General features: G+C 47.5%; 1 protein-coding gene across 7 annotated transcripts in view; it reads right to left on the bottom strand.

Annotated features, from left to right (window-relative positions):
• The window catches only part of PLEKHA7 (pleckstrin homology domain containing A7), a 233303-nt gene that overhangs the window by 18999 nt on the left and 194883 nt on the right, over positions 1-19421 (bottom strand). For 6 of the 7 annotated variants that reach the window (XM_030918966.1, XM_030918963.1, XM_030918968.1 and 3 more), the window contains 8 exons: positions 18488-19010; positions 17863-17949; positions 14800-14853; positions 10491-10571; positions 6638-6706; positions 6383-6463; positions 5230-5379; positions 4518-4619 (listed from right to left, as the gene is read on the bottom strand). In XM_030918966.1, the coding sequence (XP_030774826.1) occupies positions 4518-4619; positions 5230-5379; positions 6383-6463; positions 6638-6706; positions 10491-10571; positions 14800-14853; positions 17863-17949; positions 18488-19010 (1147 nt within the window). The remainder of the gene's footprint in view (positions 1-4517; positions 4620-5229; positions 5380-6382; positions 6464-6637; positions 6707-10490; positions 10572-14799; positions 14854-17862; positions 17950-18487; positions 19011-19421) is intronic. The other variant, XM_030918964.1, reaches the window with a different exon arrangement.

Consider the following 19421-nt stretch of genomic DNA (forward strand, 5'->3'; position numbering starts at 1 on the left):
ATTATATGATTCCATGTATAAGAAATGTCCAGACTAGTCAAATCAGTAGAAACAGAAAGTAGATTAGTGTTTGGCTATGGTAGAGGGGACATTGGGGAAATGGGAGTGACTGTTAATGGATACAGGATTTCTGTTGGGGGATGATGAAGTGTTACAAAATTGATTATGGTGATGGCTGTGTCATGCTATGAATATACTAAAAACCACTGAAATGTATACTTTAGAAGAGTGAATTTATTTATTTATTTATTTTTTGGAGATAGGGTCACTTTGTTGCCCAGGTTGAAGTGCAGTGGTGTGATCAAGGTCACTGTAACCTCAAACTCCTGGGTGCAAGTGATCTTCCCACCTTGGCCTCCCAAGTAGCTAGGAGTACCAGAGCATGCCACCATGCCTGGCTGGTTTTTCTTTTTCTTTTTCAGTTTTTATAGAGACAGCAGTCTTGTTATGTTGCCCAGGATGGTCTTGAACTCCTGGCTCCAAGTGATCCTCCTGCCTTGGCCTCCCAAAGTGCTGGGATTATAGGCATGAGCCACCATGACCAGCCAAAAGGGTTAATTTTATGACATGTGAAATATATGATAAAGCTGTTGATTTTTTTAACACAATAAGAGTACAATTTTTATATATCAATTTAAAAAAATAATAAACTCCAAAAAATACATATCTACATACAATGGGGAAGGACCTAGGCTACATGATCATGTGCATTCTGACAAGCAGCAACCAAAATCGAATGGGAAGAGGATCTAAAAGAGGTACGGAGGGGTCTGATGTGGTTAAGGGACTACGGCTATCTCTTGACGGGGTTGTTTAAACATCCAATGTAGTATTCTCTTAACTTTTAAGTTAACATGGGGGGAAGATAGCCTTGGTCCCACCCCATGGACTCACCCCATCTCCTCTCAAGGCACCTAGCTACCCCTCAACTGGAAGAGTTCTCGCACTGCCTGAGCCTCATGAACCTGCCCGATACTGCTCGTTGATTCATCCCTACAGGACCTGGCACTTAGCAGGTTCTCAGTGCATCCATGCTGCATGAATAAAGGACCAGTCATGTAAAATTCTCTGAGCAAATACTTTCCAACAGCCATGACAACAGATGTCCAAAGCCTCCTGTCCCAAGGGGGCTCACCGTTCTCACTCTCTCTCTCTCTCAACACTCCAACATAAAGCACATCCTCAGGTCTGGCAAGCAAATAATGGGCTTGATTCTCAGCTGCATGCCAAAGCATGAGCACCCTAAAACAAACAGGTATATCACTGAGCCCAGGGCATGTGTAGGTAAGAGGATGACCTCTAGGGCTGAAGTCCCCAAGCTGAGTGTTGGGAACAGTTAAAGAAAGGGATTAAACACAGTCCTCTTCCTCCTCCATAGCTCCCTGGCAAAGCTCCCCTGTCAGCCACTCTCTTGCCCCGCTGATGCCTTTCTGTCATCCCCACATGTGAGTAAAGAACAGAGAGCAGAGAATAAAAAAGGCTGGAAAGTCCCTATCCTTCTCCAAGGGTGATGGAATTTTGGGCCTTCATAATGAGGGGAGGGGAATTTTGGGGGAAATAAGGGGATGGAGTTTCATTCCTGTCTCCTCCCACCATACTGGGTAGAAAGGCTCCTATGCGCTGCTTTCAGTAAAGCCTTGAACTCACTGATTTAGCCTTGACTGAAAAGGGTATTTTCCTGGAGCCAAACCTGATTACAGGGAGGCGAATTTCTAAGCCCTGTTACTGAGAATCTGTATATGGGGCTGCAAGCGCATCTGCAGTGCTGATGATTTATCTAGGGCTCTAACAGCCTGCCCGCCCTAGAATGACACCAAAGAAGTTAGCACAGTGCCTACTCAAAGCAGGGCTTTGTTAGCTTCCCAGGTCACTGTGCACTTAGAGAAAGTGTGAACAGTGCCACAGGCAAGGTGGAAATCAAGCTGCAGGCTACAGGCTGGCCTATCTGAGAGTAACTCATGGGGCTGAGTTCTCCATCTGTGACAAAGACCTGTCATAGTGTATCTATTTGCTTTTTGGAGGGAAGGGGAAAAAAAGGATTCTAGGCCTGCTATACGTTAAATCGCCATGACATAAGGCACAGTAGAGACACAAATGGCCAATAATCCTACAAATAGATATTTAACCTGCTAATAACTAAATAAATGCAAATTAAAATGAGATGCCATTTAGTAGACTAGTAAAACTAAGAAGATTGATTACAAGTGCTGACAAGGATGTGAGCAAATAGGTCCAGTACTTTCATTTGCTGTGGGTAGGAAGGTAAACAGGTGCAGCCCTTTAGAAGGTAGTTTGGCATATCCATCCACTTTTAAGATGTATACTCATTTCAACCCCAGCAAGTCCACTCCTAGAAGCCTATCTTACACAGATACTTGTAAACAAGTGTGAAAAGGCAGTTACACGAATCCTCATCACAACACCATTTATAAAAGCAAAACACTGAAAATAATTAAATGCTATCAGAAAATGAATGGCTAAATAAAGTAGAAAACACCCAGACTTTGAAATAGTATGTAACGGCCAAGAAGAACAAATTTAATTTCCTTAGACTGGCACTGCCCAATACACCTTTCTGAGATGATAGAAACCTATCATCTTTGCTGTCCAAGACAGTAGCCAATAGCTACATGTGGGTACGGAGCATTTAAATGAGTCTGGTGTAAATGAGGAATATATTTTGCATTTCAGTTACTTTTAATTAATTTATATTTTATTGGGCAGCATAAATTTGGGGTTAACTTTCCTGCAAAGATTTCCATGATACCACGTTATGACAAAAAAAAGTGAGTTGGCAAATAATGTGTAAGTGTGATCCTCTTCAAGTAAGCCTTTTACCTGCTCCCATCCCTGAATAAATCATATGATTCTATGCATGTGCATACTTTTGAAAATGCATAGAAAATGGACTAGAAGGCAATGCCACCAATGGATAGCACTGATTTCACATAGGGAGGGTGATGGGAGGGGCAGAAAGGGGGAGGGGGAAGAGGAACTTTTATATCATTTTTTGCTTTTGCTTCTTACTGTTTTGGCCTTTTCAAAGACACGTATTCATTTGTCATTTGTGTTATTACAGAAACAAAGAATGAAAAGCTTAAAAAAATTACTACTAAAAATAAAGTAGAAAAAAATTACTGCTAAAAAAATTCAGATCACTGAAGTCCAAGAAAATAGATATACCTGGGCAGACAGTTTTATAAACTCATAACCAGAAATAATTGAAGGACTTTGTCAACAATATTCACCTAGTATTTTCAAGTCATTACGGTAAGTGCTGGGGCTACAAAAAAGAACAGTGAAGTGTTAGCCAGAGTGGATGAAGAGAAATTATGGGAGGCAAACAACCCCACCAGCAGCAGGAGATAGACAAATGCTGGGGAGAGTCTCGCAGGCCAGCCCTGAGCCACAGGAGAGGGTCTCCTCCACATGCTCCTAGGCAGGGCTCTCTAGGAACCATCTCTGCATGAACAGAGGGACAGCAAGGCCCTGGGAAAAGCCTCAGGGCCCACACACCTAAACCCCCTCCAGAATTTCCTTCAACTTTCTGGGTTGAGGCTAATGCCAGGAGAGTCAATATACTCATTAAATCACTTAAACGAAGAGCCTTGGTTAGAACTGCTCATCAATTAGCAAGCCCAGCACCAAAAGTGGCCCAGCATGGTGCCTCATACACAAGAAGCCTCAATTAATGCTTGCTGAATTCAAACACACTTATTATCTCAGGGCACTGAAAGGAGAAGATCTAGATCTTAAGTCAGGTGAGAAAAAAACAGGTTATTTTCCACTTAAAAAATTGTGAGGGTGGGGTGGGAACCTGGTTAACACCACAGTGGGGGAACACTGGGCAATTTGGAACCCAATTTGGAAGAAGAAAAACCACACAGGGTCTTTCAGTGTCTCACTTCTAGGGGACAGAAGCAGCTATCAATAGGGTGGCCTGATTTTTTAAGGGTGAAGAGGCAGGGCTCTAAGGCCAGCTTTCCTGAGTGGTACGGGGTCACAGAGATGGGTATCACCCAGCCTGGCCTCCAGAAATGCAGATGACTGCCTCAAGACCAGAGAGCCTCAAAGGACAGAATTCACACTGTCTCCCTCTGGTAGAGGTGTGATAACATCTATCTCCAGGAATCAGAGGAGGGAAGGGATGGGCACTTCCTGCTGCTGTCTAAGCGATGAGCTAGCAGCCTAAGATAGGGTCAAGAACCACAGAAACACGGATCACTCTGTGATCGCCGATGACCCCAAATGATCAGAGGTAAAGCCCTTTCTAAAACACCCAAGAGCTTGTCTTTGAGAGCAGCAAGGCAAGGGGAAGAGGGTGAGTCTTCTCCTCACAGCCTGGCTTGGGGAACCAATCCTCAAGGGAGAGTTTGGGGTGGCTCCTTTACTGGGGTGGAGCATCTGGGGCCAAGGGGGAGAAGGACTCTGAGCAGTGCTCACAGCCCCCACAGGTGAAAGCTCTTGGAAAAACAAAAAAACAAGAGCTCAGAAGGGATGGACAGGTATCAGATCACCTGGAAAAAAAAGGCTCTTCTGTGTTGCTCCTGCAGGGTCTGCTTCAGCTGTTCCACATCATTCTCCAACTTCAGGTATTCGTTCCAAGCATTTTCCATCTCCTGTTGGCCAAGAAAATGCTTCCAGTTCTGAGTTATCCCCTGCCCCATCGGAAGGCCTCATGAACACCTGTACTCCTGACCATGCAGACCCAGCCAGGGGAAGAGGGAAGGAGACCGAGACCGGGCAGGCCTCAGGCAGGCCTGGTGGGAGAGAGGGAGGAGCAGGAAAGAGCGTGGCATCCTCTCATTTGTGCTCTGACCCTAGCCACCTGCACTGTTCCCTCTTCCACCCCCAGGATGCTTTGATTCTCAGTCCTGGCCTGTACCACAACAGACTGAAAAGTGAAAAAGCAGAGATTCTGACAACTTGGAATTAACTGCACACAGATCAGGGGAACAGTCTGCAGGCAGCTCTGAGAATCTGGCCCACTGGGTGTCACTGGCCTTCAAAAGTCACTGTGGTAAGCAGCCTAAGGCACACATGCAGGCAGACATGTCACCCCCAGCAGACAAGGTCATCTACTGTCAGGCGGCATTCCGCTACTGGAGAAGCTCTGCTATTTCAGGACTCTTGCCTCTGGACACCAACTCAACTACATCTGGGAGGTGAGAAAAGCAGCCCCTCGCTCAGCTCATCCTGAGGGAGACAGGTCTGCCACCCTGTACGCACAGTGGACTCTCTGGAGAGCTCAGCTCGGATATGGACGAGGTCCTCCTGCAGTAACTTCTGCTGGTAGGCAATCTTCTCCAAGTGCTGGGGCTGGTCTTGGTACTGTTCCATCTGTCTGTGCAACACCTCCAGCACAGATTCTAGCTGGTCCTGTACCAGGAAGGGCCAAAAAGCAGCAGGATAGGAGGACAGTCCCCAGAGGCCTCCCCATACCACACCAGGAACCAAAGCTACTGGACCTAACCAAGGCTGAAGGGACCAGCGCTGAGATATGGGCCCACAGTTGGGGTTCTGATGCCAGCTCTGACTCGTCTAGGGGGTAGGCTGGGGAAAGTACCTAACAGCTCCGTGCCTCAATTTTGTCATCTATAAACTAGGAATACAGCTGTCTAACTCCTTATGGGATAAAACAAGAGGATAAATCAAAGAATTTAAAAAAAAAAAAAAAACCTCTCTAGCCTCCTAGGGAAGAGTATATTATCAACCTTCAGCATCACAAATTTAAAATGCAAAAGGAAAAAATTACTTTTAGAAACGGCCAACGTTGGTGGCCCCTGGCCCATTCCTGCACTCCCATCCAGCCTTGCTGCCTCCACAGCCCAGATCCTAGGAGACAAGGAGCTTTAGGAAGCAAAGGCCTCTGCCCTGTAATGACTGCAGCCACTTCCTCCAAAGGAACCCCGCTTCCCGGGGGTTCAGGGACCGGGGATCATCACATATAAGCCTTTTTTTTTTTATTTTCCTGAGACGAAGTCTTCCTCTGTCACCTAGGCTAGAATACAGTGGCGCAATCTCGGCTCACTGCAACCTCTGCCTCCCGGGTTCAAGCAATTCTGCCTTAGCCTCCTGAGTAGCTGGGATTACAGACGCCCACCACCACGCCCACCTAATTTTTGTATTTTTAGTAGAGACAGGGTTTCACCATGTTTGTCACACTGGTCTCAAACTCCTAACCTCGTGATCCACTTGCCTTGGGCTTCCAAAGTGCTGAGATTACAGACATAAGCCGCTGCACCCAGTGCATTTTTTTTTTTTTTTAAATAAGCTAACATTTGTTGTTCAGTACTAACATGAAGGTCCATCCTATGTCTCACGAAAGACAGGACAAAAAGCCCCTCTGCCCATTCCAAGATTATTCAAAACTGACACATACTTTGTTCTCTTTAAGGGCTCGTATCTTGTCTTCCAAGTCCTGGAGGATCCTGTCCTGTTCGCAGAAGATGCTCAGTTTGACCTAAAAGCAAGAACAGGTGGAGAGGGCTTGGAGTGATGAGAAAAAGACATGACCTTGGGATTGCGATCAGACAGCCTTTGGCTACAGAATCATCCAAGCCCTGCCTGAAGCTGTTCACCCTGGGTCTGGGTCAGGAGGCAGATGAGGGGTCAGCGTGTCACTCTGTTCACTCACGTCAATGTCGCTCTCAGCGATCTTCACAGGCTTCAGACTTCGATCCTTGAGAAGGTCCCGGCCTGTCATCTGGGAGGCGAACAATTTAAAAGAGATTTAACCATGGTGTTTGAGATCAGAACTCGGGAAAGAAAATTCACCCTACAATGGATGGTGTGGAAGTCCTTGGCAGTGGCAAGTAGGTCATAGCATGAGAGGGGCAAAAACTTGGGCTATACGATGCCTATTTCATTTTAGGAAAAAAACAAAACCTTTTCATGATTCTAGTAATGCTGGTAAGTCCTTTGAGTTAAAGAAAATGTAGATGTTCAAGTTACAGGATCATCAATTTTAAAAGTATATATCTGCCTAAAATGAATGTCAAAAATTAGCATGAATCTTGGGAGATTTGCCACCGATCAGACAGAGGTGTGCTACTGAACCTGGGAACAAGCACGAGTTACGAAGCCCATTACTCCCTGCCCAGGGTGGTGAGATGGGCAGACCCAGAGGAACAAACAAATCCCTTGACCGTTGTCAAGCCTTAGCTTAAGGAAGTCTCTGAGCAGCCCACTTCCCCATGCGTAAGGCCAGCCTTCCTCACCCTTTACCATTTGGGAAGAAGACCTGGCCAAAGTAAAAAGGAACCTGGCTAGTTCCCAGCTGGGGTTTTTAATTGTTCCCTGCATAACTGAGGCTAGGCTGTATTTGTATAAGTTACAAGAAAGGAAACCAGAAAGCAATACACAAAAGTCACCCAAACTTGTGGGCCAATGGGATTTTACATTTCCCATCCCTCACTTGACTCAAAGTAGGCAATATGCTGCCTGTCTCTCACTGACTCCTGAGACTCTAAATCTAACTTATCCCATTTTTCCATTTCCCCCAATTTCTTTCTTGCCAGAAGTCATGCAGGGGTTGAGGGGAGTGACTTTCACATATATACTTTCCCATGGCCAAGACAAGGCCAGGGAGAACCAAGTCTATTGTGCCTGATGTAGGTGAAGCCAGATCTCTATTTTGCAGATCTGACCAGGGAAATGGAGGGTGGAGCTAACAGTGGCAGAGATAGGTGCTGTGTGTGCACTATACAGAGAGGTCCCAGTGTGGACAGATAGCTGCTGGAGAGAGGGGTGTAGATTTCTCCCCATTCTATCTGTAAGGTCCAGGAAGTTTGTCAGTGTGAATTGGGGGTGGAAATAAATTGGCAAACATTCCACTCAGTGCTCAAGCCCTTCATGTGCCCAACTGTCCTATGCTACCTCTCCCTGCAAACTGTCATGAGCAAATCCAAAGGTCACGGGAGAGGACCTCTCCCTGCCTTGGGGTGAGGACTGATTCTGGGCTACACGCCTGCCCCACCCATTCCCATGATCCCTTTAGTCACACAGAAGAGGGCGGAACCATTGTTTTATGTATCTTGGTAAAGGCAGCCCTGAACAGAAGACCTGGCACAAACTCAGCAAATGCTTATTGCATTGCATGTAGGTCAAAGGGAAACACATGTAGGTCACTGTTGTTGAGTTCCTGAAAAAAATAGAACTCCAGCCAAATTCTGCTCTTCAGACTATCAGATTATGTGTACATACTTGTATACACACAGTTGCAGAACACAAGACTGCAACGATCCACAAACAAACAGACTGTGCTGTCTCCTGCAATGGGAGGGCGGTGCGGGGAGGTGGGCATGAAATTAATCTTGGTGAATCACAAACAGCTGAACTTCTCAGGCAGCATGTGGGTTTTAAACTCAGGGGAACCCAGGAGAAAAAGCAGGTGAAAGCAGTGAAGTCTTCACTCTATGTCATCGTCCTTTCATCAAAGCCAAGGACGGACAAGGAGGTTGTCTATTCTCCAAAGGGACTGACCTTTGGGGCTCATTTCCTAGGTAGAAATCATTTTCAAATGGAGATACACTCTGAGGATTCTTCCCCCCCAACAAAACTCTTCCTCTTATTTCACTGAAGCTTTCTACAGAGAATGTCTTTTTGATACTTAAATAACAAGGCAGAAAATCTAATTGAGCAATGCCTCATTTATCCAGCACCATCAGGAAAAGAATGAGATATTTTATATAAAAAGGGCATTTTGAGGAGCTAAATCTTCTAAATTACTTTTTGATGGAAAGCTTTCTAAAAGTACGCCCTTTGCTGCCTTCGTGGAATACTGAATATACATTCAACCTTTTCTTTCTCCCTCTCAGGATATTAGTACTACCTCTTTTTCCAAGAAGTAGATTTCTCTTGTCCCTTTTTAAAGTGCTGCTTATCTGGCCGGGCACGGTGGCTCAAGCCTGTAATCCCAGCACTGTGGGAGGCCAAGGCAGGAGAATCATGAGGTCCAGAGTTCAAGACCAGTCTGGCCAACATGGTGAAACCCCATCTCTACTAAAAATACAAAAATTAACCAGGTGCAGTGCCACGCGCCTGTAGTCCCAGCTACTTGGGAGGTTGAGGCAGGAGAATCTCTTGAACCTGGGAAGCAGAGGTTGTGGTGAGCTGAGGTTGCACCACTGCACTCCAACCTGGGTGACAGAGCGAGACTCCGTGTCAAAAAAAAAAAAAAGTGTTGCTTACTAGGTGTTGTGGGTTAGGAATTCAAAGGACTATAAGCTCAACTGAGACGAGGTACTTACATCTCTTCTCTCCCTTTAACTGGGGGTGGTGCTCTTCAGGGTGCTCTTTCCATACGTTGCATCTGCTGCTACTACAGCACCCAGCACATTAGAGTACAAAGTTCTGTTTGCTCATTTGTTTCTCCTTACTAGAGAGTAACCTAATTAGGGGTGACTGTGGAGATGGATGCCTTTCCTCTGTATCCTCAAAGCCCAATCAGGGCCTAGCATATTGAGGAAATTCAGGCAATGTTTGCTCAGTGAGTTCATGAACGTGTCAAAGTAATGTGAGCTGGCTCTGTCTCCTATGGGCGGAAGGTCACAGGCTTTAGAGCATGGGCTTAATGAGAGCTGTTTCTACAGCTCAGAGGACCTTTAGCTTCTGAATGTAGCTCTGCTCCAGAGAGCCGAGGCTACTAAGAAATATCCACGTGTACCGTATTACATCTAATTTTCCTTTTAAAAGTGTGTTTGTTGCAGCCATGTCCAAATACACTTAAAACATCAACTCTGGGTCCCCCAGTATCTCTGTCATCAGAAAAAGTAAAAGTCTGTGGGTGCTCATCCATTTGAAAGAGTCTCTCCATCAGAGGGGAATCAAAGGCCACCCAGGCATCTTCCCTCCCCTCCACCACATCCCAATCCACTTTCTCAGGGCTCAGGATGGTTGGACACAACACCTACTTCCTGATCTGCATCCTCCCCTGGAATGCTGTAAGAGCTGGTCACATTGCAGTCCCTACTTCTGCATCAATCAAAGAGAGTATGAGCAGGAGGTAGCATTTTATTCTAGTCCAGCTCCAGGCTGTTATCCAAATGCCAACTCCCTGCCCCCAAAAAGTGCCACCTTAATCTCAGGGCCACTCTGGAATCTGAGGATACCCTGGCTCTTGTAAGATGACCAATAACTGCTGTTCCCTCCCAAGAAACTCATGCTTAACTCTGTCTGGGTGAGCCCTCGCCGTGGAGGCAGATACATGATGATGGAAACACAACACAAGCTGGTGGCAAGCCAGGCAAGCTCCCCCACCCTTGGCAGCACAAAACATGGAGTCACAGAAAACCACAGATGAGAGGCTCAGCCTGGTGCATCAGTCAAAATGCTGAAGAGAGCTTCAGTTGAAAGAAAATAAAGCAAAATGACTTGCGGGAAGCCTGGGGCGGTCAGGAGAGCAACTGGTTAAGCAAGTGATGAAGTTGGCACTGAGCCAGAAGCAATGGAATGACCCCCGCTTGGAGACACGGATCAGATCATCTTACGCTTCTCCTGGGCCGACAGCCCCGTGCTGACTTCTTCAGCACTTTGTAAAGCACGTTGATCAAAGGTTCATTATTTTTAATCTGTTCCAAACAAAAAGGCAAATACAACAAAACGTAACAGGTGAGACATCAAATGACACTTGAAGCAGCCAGAATTTGGGGAACTGGCAAAGGGACAACTTTAAGGATGCTGTGTGCTGTGCAGTTCAAACAACCAGGTCTGAATCTTGGTGATGCTACTTCCATGGGACCGTGGATGCTACTGGCATGGGCCACGGGACCTTCCCAGACTGCAGCTCTCTCCTTTTTATAAAATGTTATATGCTGTCTGAAGGGACCTTTGCACAGGCTGGTTTATGTGGGAGTGCCGATTTCAGTGTTCATTTCCTTCCTGGTTCTGCTGGAGAAGGCAAGGAGGAACATCATAGAAGGGAACTTGCTTCTTCTTTTGTCCTCCCTCATCAAATTCCGTAAGATACTAGTTTAGAGTCGTGCCATGCATTCATCTCACACCCACCCAACCTTAAGTTCCACCAGAACTGTGATGCATCTACATGATTATGTCTTACCCATGGTCCCAAATGCTTACAGCTCCTTTTTGGGAATACTGTCCTCATTATATAGAACAGCAGGAATCACTGGGGGGCTTTAAAAAATACCGATGCCTGAGTTCCACCCCAAGAGATTCCGATATAATTGGTCTGGGATGGGGCCTGGGCATTGGGATTCTTAAACACTCTTCTGGGTGATTCTAATGTGCAGCCAGGATTGAGAATCACTGCCCTAAAACAGGGGTTCTCAAACTTAAGCATGCATCAGAATCAGCTGGAGGGCAAATACACAGATTTTCTGGGCCCCATCCCTGGAGGTTCTTGTGGTGCAGATCTGGGGTTGGACCCAAGATTTTGCATTTCTAATGAATTCCCAGATATTGTTGACACTTTTGGTCTGAGGATCCCATTTTGAGAGCCACTATTTCAAAACAGTGTTTCTCGACACTGGATGTGCATTAGAAACACCTAAAGAGTTTTTTTGTTTTAATTAAAGAGTAATACCTGAATATTACCAATTAAATCACAGTCTCTCAGGGGTAGGACCCAGACATTTATATTCATTTTAAAAACTCCCCAACAGTTCTCATTCACTGCCAGGGTTAGTAATTTCTTCTCCAGAACAATAGACCTCAAACCCTAGTATGCACAAGAATCACCCCAGAGCTTGATAAAAATGCAGAATTCTGGGCAGCAGAGTGTCCAATTCGAGAGAACCCTCCAGGTCTGCGTTTTTATCAAGCTCCCAGGTGATTCTGAAGTATGTGGCATCCCTAATCACAACTTTAAAAACTGTCCCAGAAGCTGATTTTGGAAACAGACCCTGAACAGAAAAGTCCTGATCTCAGGTTCAAACAGTCATGAAGAGTCCAGAGTCCAATAGCCCTGGAGCCACCGATGGTACATCCCTCACCAAAGACAAAAGCCTTTTTGGGGCTGACTGCAACCTTTTCTATCTACAAAGGCTTCACATGAGTGGCAGCAGGTACCCTCATCTTCCTGGCTGTGCTTCACAGAAGCGTAAAGACAACTTAAATTGTCAACAACAGTGAACCCCACACCCCACTCCTCTGACTCAGCTAAGGTATAGGGTTCTGAAGGGCAAAACTTCAATGCCAGGAATACAATTCAACGAACACGACTTTAGGGTAGGCAAAGCGTGTGATGCATGGAAGAAAGAAGGCAGGTATGAAGTCAGTTGCTGGGTTCAAGTCCCAGCAGTGTAACTGCAGAAGTTACTTAACTTCTCTGACACCTAGGTTCCTAGTTATAGAAAAGGGATACTAATTCATATTGCTCTGATCGTGTGCAGCTCTTAGGTAGTAAAACACAGCAAGGATGCAACTTGCTTCTCTCTATCCCATCAAATATATTTCTTGGTGTAACAATCCAAGCTCAGCTCCATAAAAACATAAGGCCTTTGGGTACACAGTGGTAGAGCAGCATTTTAAGAGAGGATGTTGGGCAAGGTGATGAAGAGCTTTAGGGTAAGAGCTGCACCCAAATACTGATACCCACTAACTGCTGTGTAGGCTTGGGAAACTCATTAGCCTTTCAGAGTTATAGCTCATTAAAAGATGATACCACCACTTCCCTTACAGGGCCAATTTGGAGGTAAAATAACTTAATAGAAGTAAAATGCAGTGACTGACACACATTTCAACCCCCTATTGTTATTAAGCTTCTGTTGGAGTCGACACGCAGGGATGCCAAGTTCTGCCATGCCATTCTGTGGCTCAGTTTCTCCCTCTTTAATCCCACATAGCTCAAATTCTATGATCCTGAAATAAAACAAACCTGAGGCCAAGCATCACTCCAGGACCAACTGTGAGTTTCCACTGTCACTTACAAACAGGAACCAGAAGGCAGCTATTTCCTACTGCTCCTGCTCAGGCACATTTAGTTCTCTCTGACCCTGTGCACTAAACACTCTGGTATATCTGTGTTTTATACTCACCTGTGGTGCTTGCATGCTAGGCCTCTCCCATAGGCCCAGGTGCACTATGGATGCTCTACAGGTATGTCTGAGTGGACCGCTGGGCCCTGGGTCAGGGGTGACAAGAAAGGGGCAGGCAGCTGCTGACTGGCTGTCAGGGAGGCTGAGGAACGGGGATGTGGTGCTGGGCAGGGAAGGTGGAGGCTGGGGGCTGGTGGATCTCTCTCCATAGGCATGGTGGTAACAACCCTGCCTATCCCCACAGGCTGCAGGAGGACGGACTGGGCTGCCACATTTGGTCCACACAGCTATGCTTAAGCACTGTGAATCCTGAGGAATTACTACCATACTTAGAGCAGTCACTAAAGCTCTGTGTGACCTGACTGTCATATGAGTTAGAAAACCTCCTGGCCTTGAGAGAAAGCTCTTTGTTCTCCTCACATGCTAAAGCCAGGTCTTTTTTGCTCACAGCACCCACCTTCCTTCCTAAAGCCTAGGATACAGTCAAAAGCCTGCATGACCTAGCACCACCTCCCTCTGCTGCCCTGGCCACAACCACTGTGCCCTGGCTCTCCTTGGCTCTCTGTTCCTTCCCTTTAAATCTCAACCAACCCCAGCCCCCCTGGCTCTTCAAGGCTTCAAACACATGCCACCTCCTCCCAGAAGCCTCTCCAGTGTTGTAACCTACAGAGGTTCTCACCATCTCAGCTCTGAGACCAGGCCAAACAGATCTTTGCCTAGTCATTGTAGAGGAGTCTGTTATTTGGGGATAATTTCTTTCACCAACCCAAGACTATCTGGAAGTATCTCAAGACCAGACAGACTCAATTTTTCTTCTGCATCTGCCCATGTCATCTGCGTACACAGCAAGTGTTCAACAGACACAGAATTGCACTGGCTGATTTCTGATCAAAGGCCCTGATCTCCTTTCATTATGGGGAAACCCCCTTTCCATCTTCTTCCTTCAGACCTGACGTTCATACGCCTGCTTCTATGAGGCTGGATGAAGATCCCCGAATTAAAAATATCCCAGGCCAGGTACACTGGAGACTGTAGGGAGGCATGCCGCCCCTCATGACAGTCGCCTGAGTGTCCCATGGCCCCTCACCCACCTTTTCAGACCCACAGCTAACTAAAGGTCACATTCTTCCAGTCTATTTCATGGCTTAGGCGTAAGAAGTGCTTTTCACAGTGGGAGCTTTCAGAGAACTGTGGGAAGGGAACAATAGGGCTCTCTTCCAGGCAGAATGCCTCTTGCATTCTCTACAGGAGTTTTCTCGGCTCTCTCTGTGCTGAGAAAGCTAATTTAGAGCCTGAAGCCTTATCACCTACAGGGAGGGGCCCAGCCTTCATCTCCTAAACTGAGATGGGAGACTACCGGTGAGCCTCAAAGCCATGCGATTCCATGTGGAGCCTGCTCCCCTAGCAACAGAACCAAAGAACCCACCATACCACTTGTGGCTGAAAACCCACATTAGTGAACCAAACATACACCCCTGCCCCCACTGGAGACTCTGAAGAAGCAACTGGTTGCTTTTGGAGGGACCTTTTGGTTCAAACCAAAAGAAGGAAGAGATCAAGGTCTCGCGCCTTCATTCTGTAAGCCAGGGACCTCACACCAAAATTCACAAGAAACTGAAAAGAGGCAGAGTATGAGTCTGTAAGAAATAAAATTCTTCTGATTCAAGATGGGAGACATCTTGATTTAGAACTCAGATTGGATAAGACCTGTCTGGCCTTTGGCTTTGGGCTTGGTTCCAGTGAGGTGGCACTCTTGGAAAGGTGAGTATGCAAGGAAGGCAGGAACCCTGATGTCACTCACCTTTAGATCCAGGTACTCCAGGTCTTTCTTCAGCTGGAGGTAGGTGTCATCAGCCTTCAAATGAAGCAGAGAGGGAAAAACACAGTTACGAACACCAAGAGTTTCCATAACTGGAGGTTTCCCATGTGAATTATTTGCATTGTGCAGTTTTGGGAACAAGGAACCACAGCAGACCAACACATCAGGGGCCACAGAGGAAGCACAAATGTCTTGGTGCAGCTGAGAGCCCTCTTTCAGCAAGGCAGACCTTGCAGGTCACTGTGGGGAAAGTCAGCTTGTCCCCCACTGGCTCGGGGAAGTTTGGCAGGGAGCATCCTACCCCAGGGCTAGGGCAGCTGAGGCAGTGTTGTGCTCCCAAGATAGACCTGGGAGGTCCACCTGGAGAAGCACATGCCACACCTGAGCTACAGCACATCAGTCATCATTGCTGCAAATCCATCCATCAAACTTTTGGTCTGGATCACTTCACATGCATGAAGATGACGTTCATTGGTGTGGGTGGATGCCAAGAAGAGGCAGGGAGATGGCCTGGGTGACCCAGGAGGTCCCAATATGACCTTGGTTTCCAGAATAACCACCAGCAACTGCTGGAAATTTCCTGCAAGTTTGGTTATTTTTGCTCAGCATGGAGCCAGTGTAGCCATGTCAGGAGCTACTTGAGACAGGTGCAAGGTCAGACCCATCTGTTTGTGGCATCTCTGACAATCTATCAAGTTCTTCAGTATAATTATCAGAAACAGTGAAAATAAGAAAAAGACTCTTTGATTTCCTAAAACTCATGCTTTCCCGTGTAGCAGATCACAGAAGCTAACCATGAGGCAGAGGAGCTGTGAAAGCTCAAGAAAAATAATCCAGGCACCATCTTCTCAGCAGACTAAGAGGGTCCCAGCCAAGCAAGCCAGAGCTGAGGCAGGTGGCCTTTGCTTATAGCTCTGAGGTAAGACAGTCACACAGAAAAAACACATGAAGAGTTGAGGCAGTGCTCTTATTCATGGGAATGCCTGGGGGACAACTGTCAGGAGCGCTACTGGCTTGCAAGGTCTTGTGTCCCTAAACTACTCCCTTACCCCTCCATTCTTCCCAAACAGCTCAGTCCCTACACACTTGCCACAGGAGTGAGACAGAGCAGAAGGTTATTCAAGATCACTTAGATTCACAACTGATGACAGTTTTTGCACTGACATTCATTTTTCTGAATACATTTTCTAAATCTCTCATAACTCACTAAAACAGAAGAAGGAAGGAAGGTAACAGTCCTGTCACCCTCCTCATCTGTCCCCTGCCTACCTCTGTACAGCCTGGAGGACCAGCCTCATTGGCTGAACCTATTCCTGCCTGAGGACAACCCCAGGGAGGAATGCTTTTCTTTAATCTTTCTGCTCAAGATACCCGGGAGGGCAGCCCCCTAGCCAGTTCTTGAGAAGCTTGCTTGCAAAGCCCAATGTTTTTGCAACAGTTTAGAACATGGTGTCATGCAGGTCTTGGATTTTGGCTGCAGCCTGCATGCTTCTAGCTGAGGGATCCTGAGCAAGTCACTTCCCCTTCTGGTTCCACTTGCTTTGTGTGTGGTCCTGACTCCTCTGCTACCTAACTTCTTCCAGCTTACTGTGAGGCTTAGCAGGATATGAGATGAGAAGATGCTCTGTGAGGCAGCAGGGCACCATCCAGATAAGAGAGGGCACCCTGCATCTCCCTCCAGGCTGACGCATACGTGCCTTTCCACATCCCAAGGAGTGGCCATGGGGGCAATAAGGCTGTCAGCCAGCACAGCCCTTTGAACGTGACCACACACCAACCTGGCAGTCACTACTTACAGCCAGAGAAGCGACAGTTTAGGACCCCTACACCACATGCAGCCCCCCTCCCCAGTGCCAGAAGGGTAGGCTCGGCCTCCATCACCACAGAGTATCTGGCAGTAGCATCCAGAAGCAAACAGGCAGCGAACAAGGGAGAGGCAGACAGCAGAGACAGACCAGAGCATGGGCACGAGCGAACACGAGCCGGCATGTCACTCCCTGCCCCCGGCCCTGAGAGGAGACCACCAGTGCTGACCTGGCAGGTGGGAAAGGTCAGCTGGTGCTGCAGTAACTGGCCGATGGCGAAATTTCGCACACTGGCTAACTTGGCCTGGTGCCGCCTTAACCGGGTGAGAAGCAACGAGAGCTCCTCCAGCTGCAGGTGTGTAGACACAGCACAAGGAAGTTAGCACCACAGGAGCATGCGGCTAGAATTATGCTCTTCACCCTGGTGTCAGTGCCAGGACAGCACTGATGTGACACCATTAAGCAATTACTGCTTTAATTCTGTCATTAGGACAAATAAAAGCACTGGCAGTAAAAGGGCTTCAGGAAGTTGTTTTTACAGGAAAGCAACAACCAACAGTGCAACCTCACCCAGACCCAAGCTTTTTTTTTTCTTCTGCTTTGAGACAGTCTTGCTCTGTCACCCAGGCTGGAGTGCAGCAGCGTGAGCATGATCTTGGCTCACTGCAAACTCCACCTCCTGAGTTGTCATATCTCAGCCTTCCGAATACCTGGGATCACAGGAGTGTACCAACACACCCAGCTAATTTTTGTATTTTTAGTAGAGACGGGGTTTCGCCATGTTTGCTAGGCTGGTCTTGAACTCCTGGCCTCAAGTGATCCACCCACCTCGGTCTCCCAAAGTGCTAGGATTACAGGTATGAACCACCATGCCTGGTCTCAGACTCAAGCTTTGAAGATAGAGTTAACTAATTAACTAATCAAAGATCAGGGAAGAAAGGAGAGGCACTACCTGCGGAAAAAGGTGAGGAGCTGGAAAACATTTATGGCAAAATTCAACTTGAAAGAGGAAATAAGCCTAACATTCCCCTACATTCCCCCACAAGCTCTTCCCCTTCATTGGGGACCCAGTGACAGCCAGGTGACCCTAAGCAAGTTATTCAACTTCTCTGAGTCTCAGTTTCCTCATCTCTAAAATGGGAGTTGATAGCTGCCCTCTGGACTGCATTGTACTGACTCAGAGGAAGGAAAACGTTGATGAGATAGGGCATTGCAGGCTGTGTCTTGTCATTCACCTTACCGATTTTCCATGTAAACTGGGAGCACTGACGGTGTGGGTCATGTAACCCATGGAGGGCATGGAGCGTCGGTCCACGTGAGACGAGTTCTGCAAGTGGGAAGACAAGAAAGTCACACTGGAGCCCAAACCTCTGCCACTCACTCCCAGGGCAGCCTGCCCCATGCCACGTCCCCTCTGAGCCCCAGACTCCTCATCTATGAAATGAGCACACGTATCTTACTCTTAGGGTTAGAATCCTAAACGGTGAAAGCCCTTAGAAAGTGAAAACTTAAGCTGGGTTGTTATAAATAGTTTAACTGACTGGACACATGTCTTTTCCTGCCTTTCAGGCTGCAAGGAAGCTGACTTGTAGTTGTGTGACCCCCTGCAAGTTACTTTGTCTCTCCGCGCCTCAGAGTTCTCATCTTTGAAATGGGCATAAACATAGCACCTACCTCACAGGGTTGTGGTGAGAATTTAAAGCGAAGCCTTTGGGAACTGTGCCTGGCATCTATTATTAAAATGTACTGCCTAAGTATTAGCTATCATTATTATCCCAAATTACTCAAATTTGTGTTCAAACCAGGCAAGACTCCTGGTACCCTCACGCTGACCCAGCAGCCTGGCAGAGCTTCCTGAGCCTCACCTTGACAGCGTGGCCCCGTGCCTTCCTTGGAGAATCCCCCAGTGAGATGTCCACACTCCTCCTCTGGTCCGGTGGCTTCACTGTGACTCGCTCTGCTGGCGTGTGTGGCCGCCGGGGTGGGAAGACCCTTGGGGGTCCCGGGGGAGGGATGTCCGAGGGAGATGGAGGCACAGAGACGGAGCGGGGCACCTCTAGCATGCTCCTGCTCCGGCCCTGGTCGGTGAACTCTGGGGAGCCAAGGCAGATGGGTGCCGTGGGGCTGCCGTGCCGGAACTGCTGGCGCTGCTGCCACTCGTAGAGCTGCCACACAGTGCCATCCCGGTGCGCCCGGCGCTCTTCACTCGACATCTTCAGGTGGCTGGCTCGGTCCTGCGCGTACTTGTAGTCACTTGGCAGGTTTCGGGGAGGTGGCGAGGAGCCCCCCGAGGGGTGTCGGGTGCTCCTGGGAAGAGTCTGGTAGTTTTCTGGGAAGGACAGGGATTGGCCAGGACCCTGGCGAGGAAGCGTCTGGTCCAAGGGAAGACTGAGGAGAAAGGATAAGAACACATCAGGCAACCAAGTGAGGGTTCTGCCAGGCTTTGGGGAATAAACCTAAGTAAACCCACAAAGCTGGGCATGTGGGAGAGTCCTGTGAGAACCCCAAAAGAATGATCAAGGCTGACGTCCAGGACTTCAGTCACTTCCCCTTTTTGCAGACAACTCCAAAACCATTTTTCTCTGTCAACTTCTTCTGCCAGGACAACTTGGCTACCCCATGACCATCAAGTGGAGTGCAATGTGATTAAACCTGGCTTTTCCTTCTCTTTCCACTGCCAGCAGTCAGCTCTTTCCATGGCTGTGCATATTGATAGAAAAGGCCTCACAATTCTCCAGGTTACCAAGATTTTCTCTCTGCCTGGTATCCTTAGCACTAAGTTCTGGAGGTTCATAAAGG

Source organism: Rhinopithecus roxellana, chromosome 15, assembly GCF_007565055.1.
Source record: "Rhinopithecus roxellana isolate Shanxi Qingling chromosome 15, ASM756505v1, whole genome shotgun sequence".
NCBI classification, from domain to species: Eukaryota; Metazoa; Chordata; class Mammalia; order Primates; family Cercopithecidae; genus Rhinopithecus; species Rhinopithecus roxellana.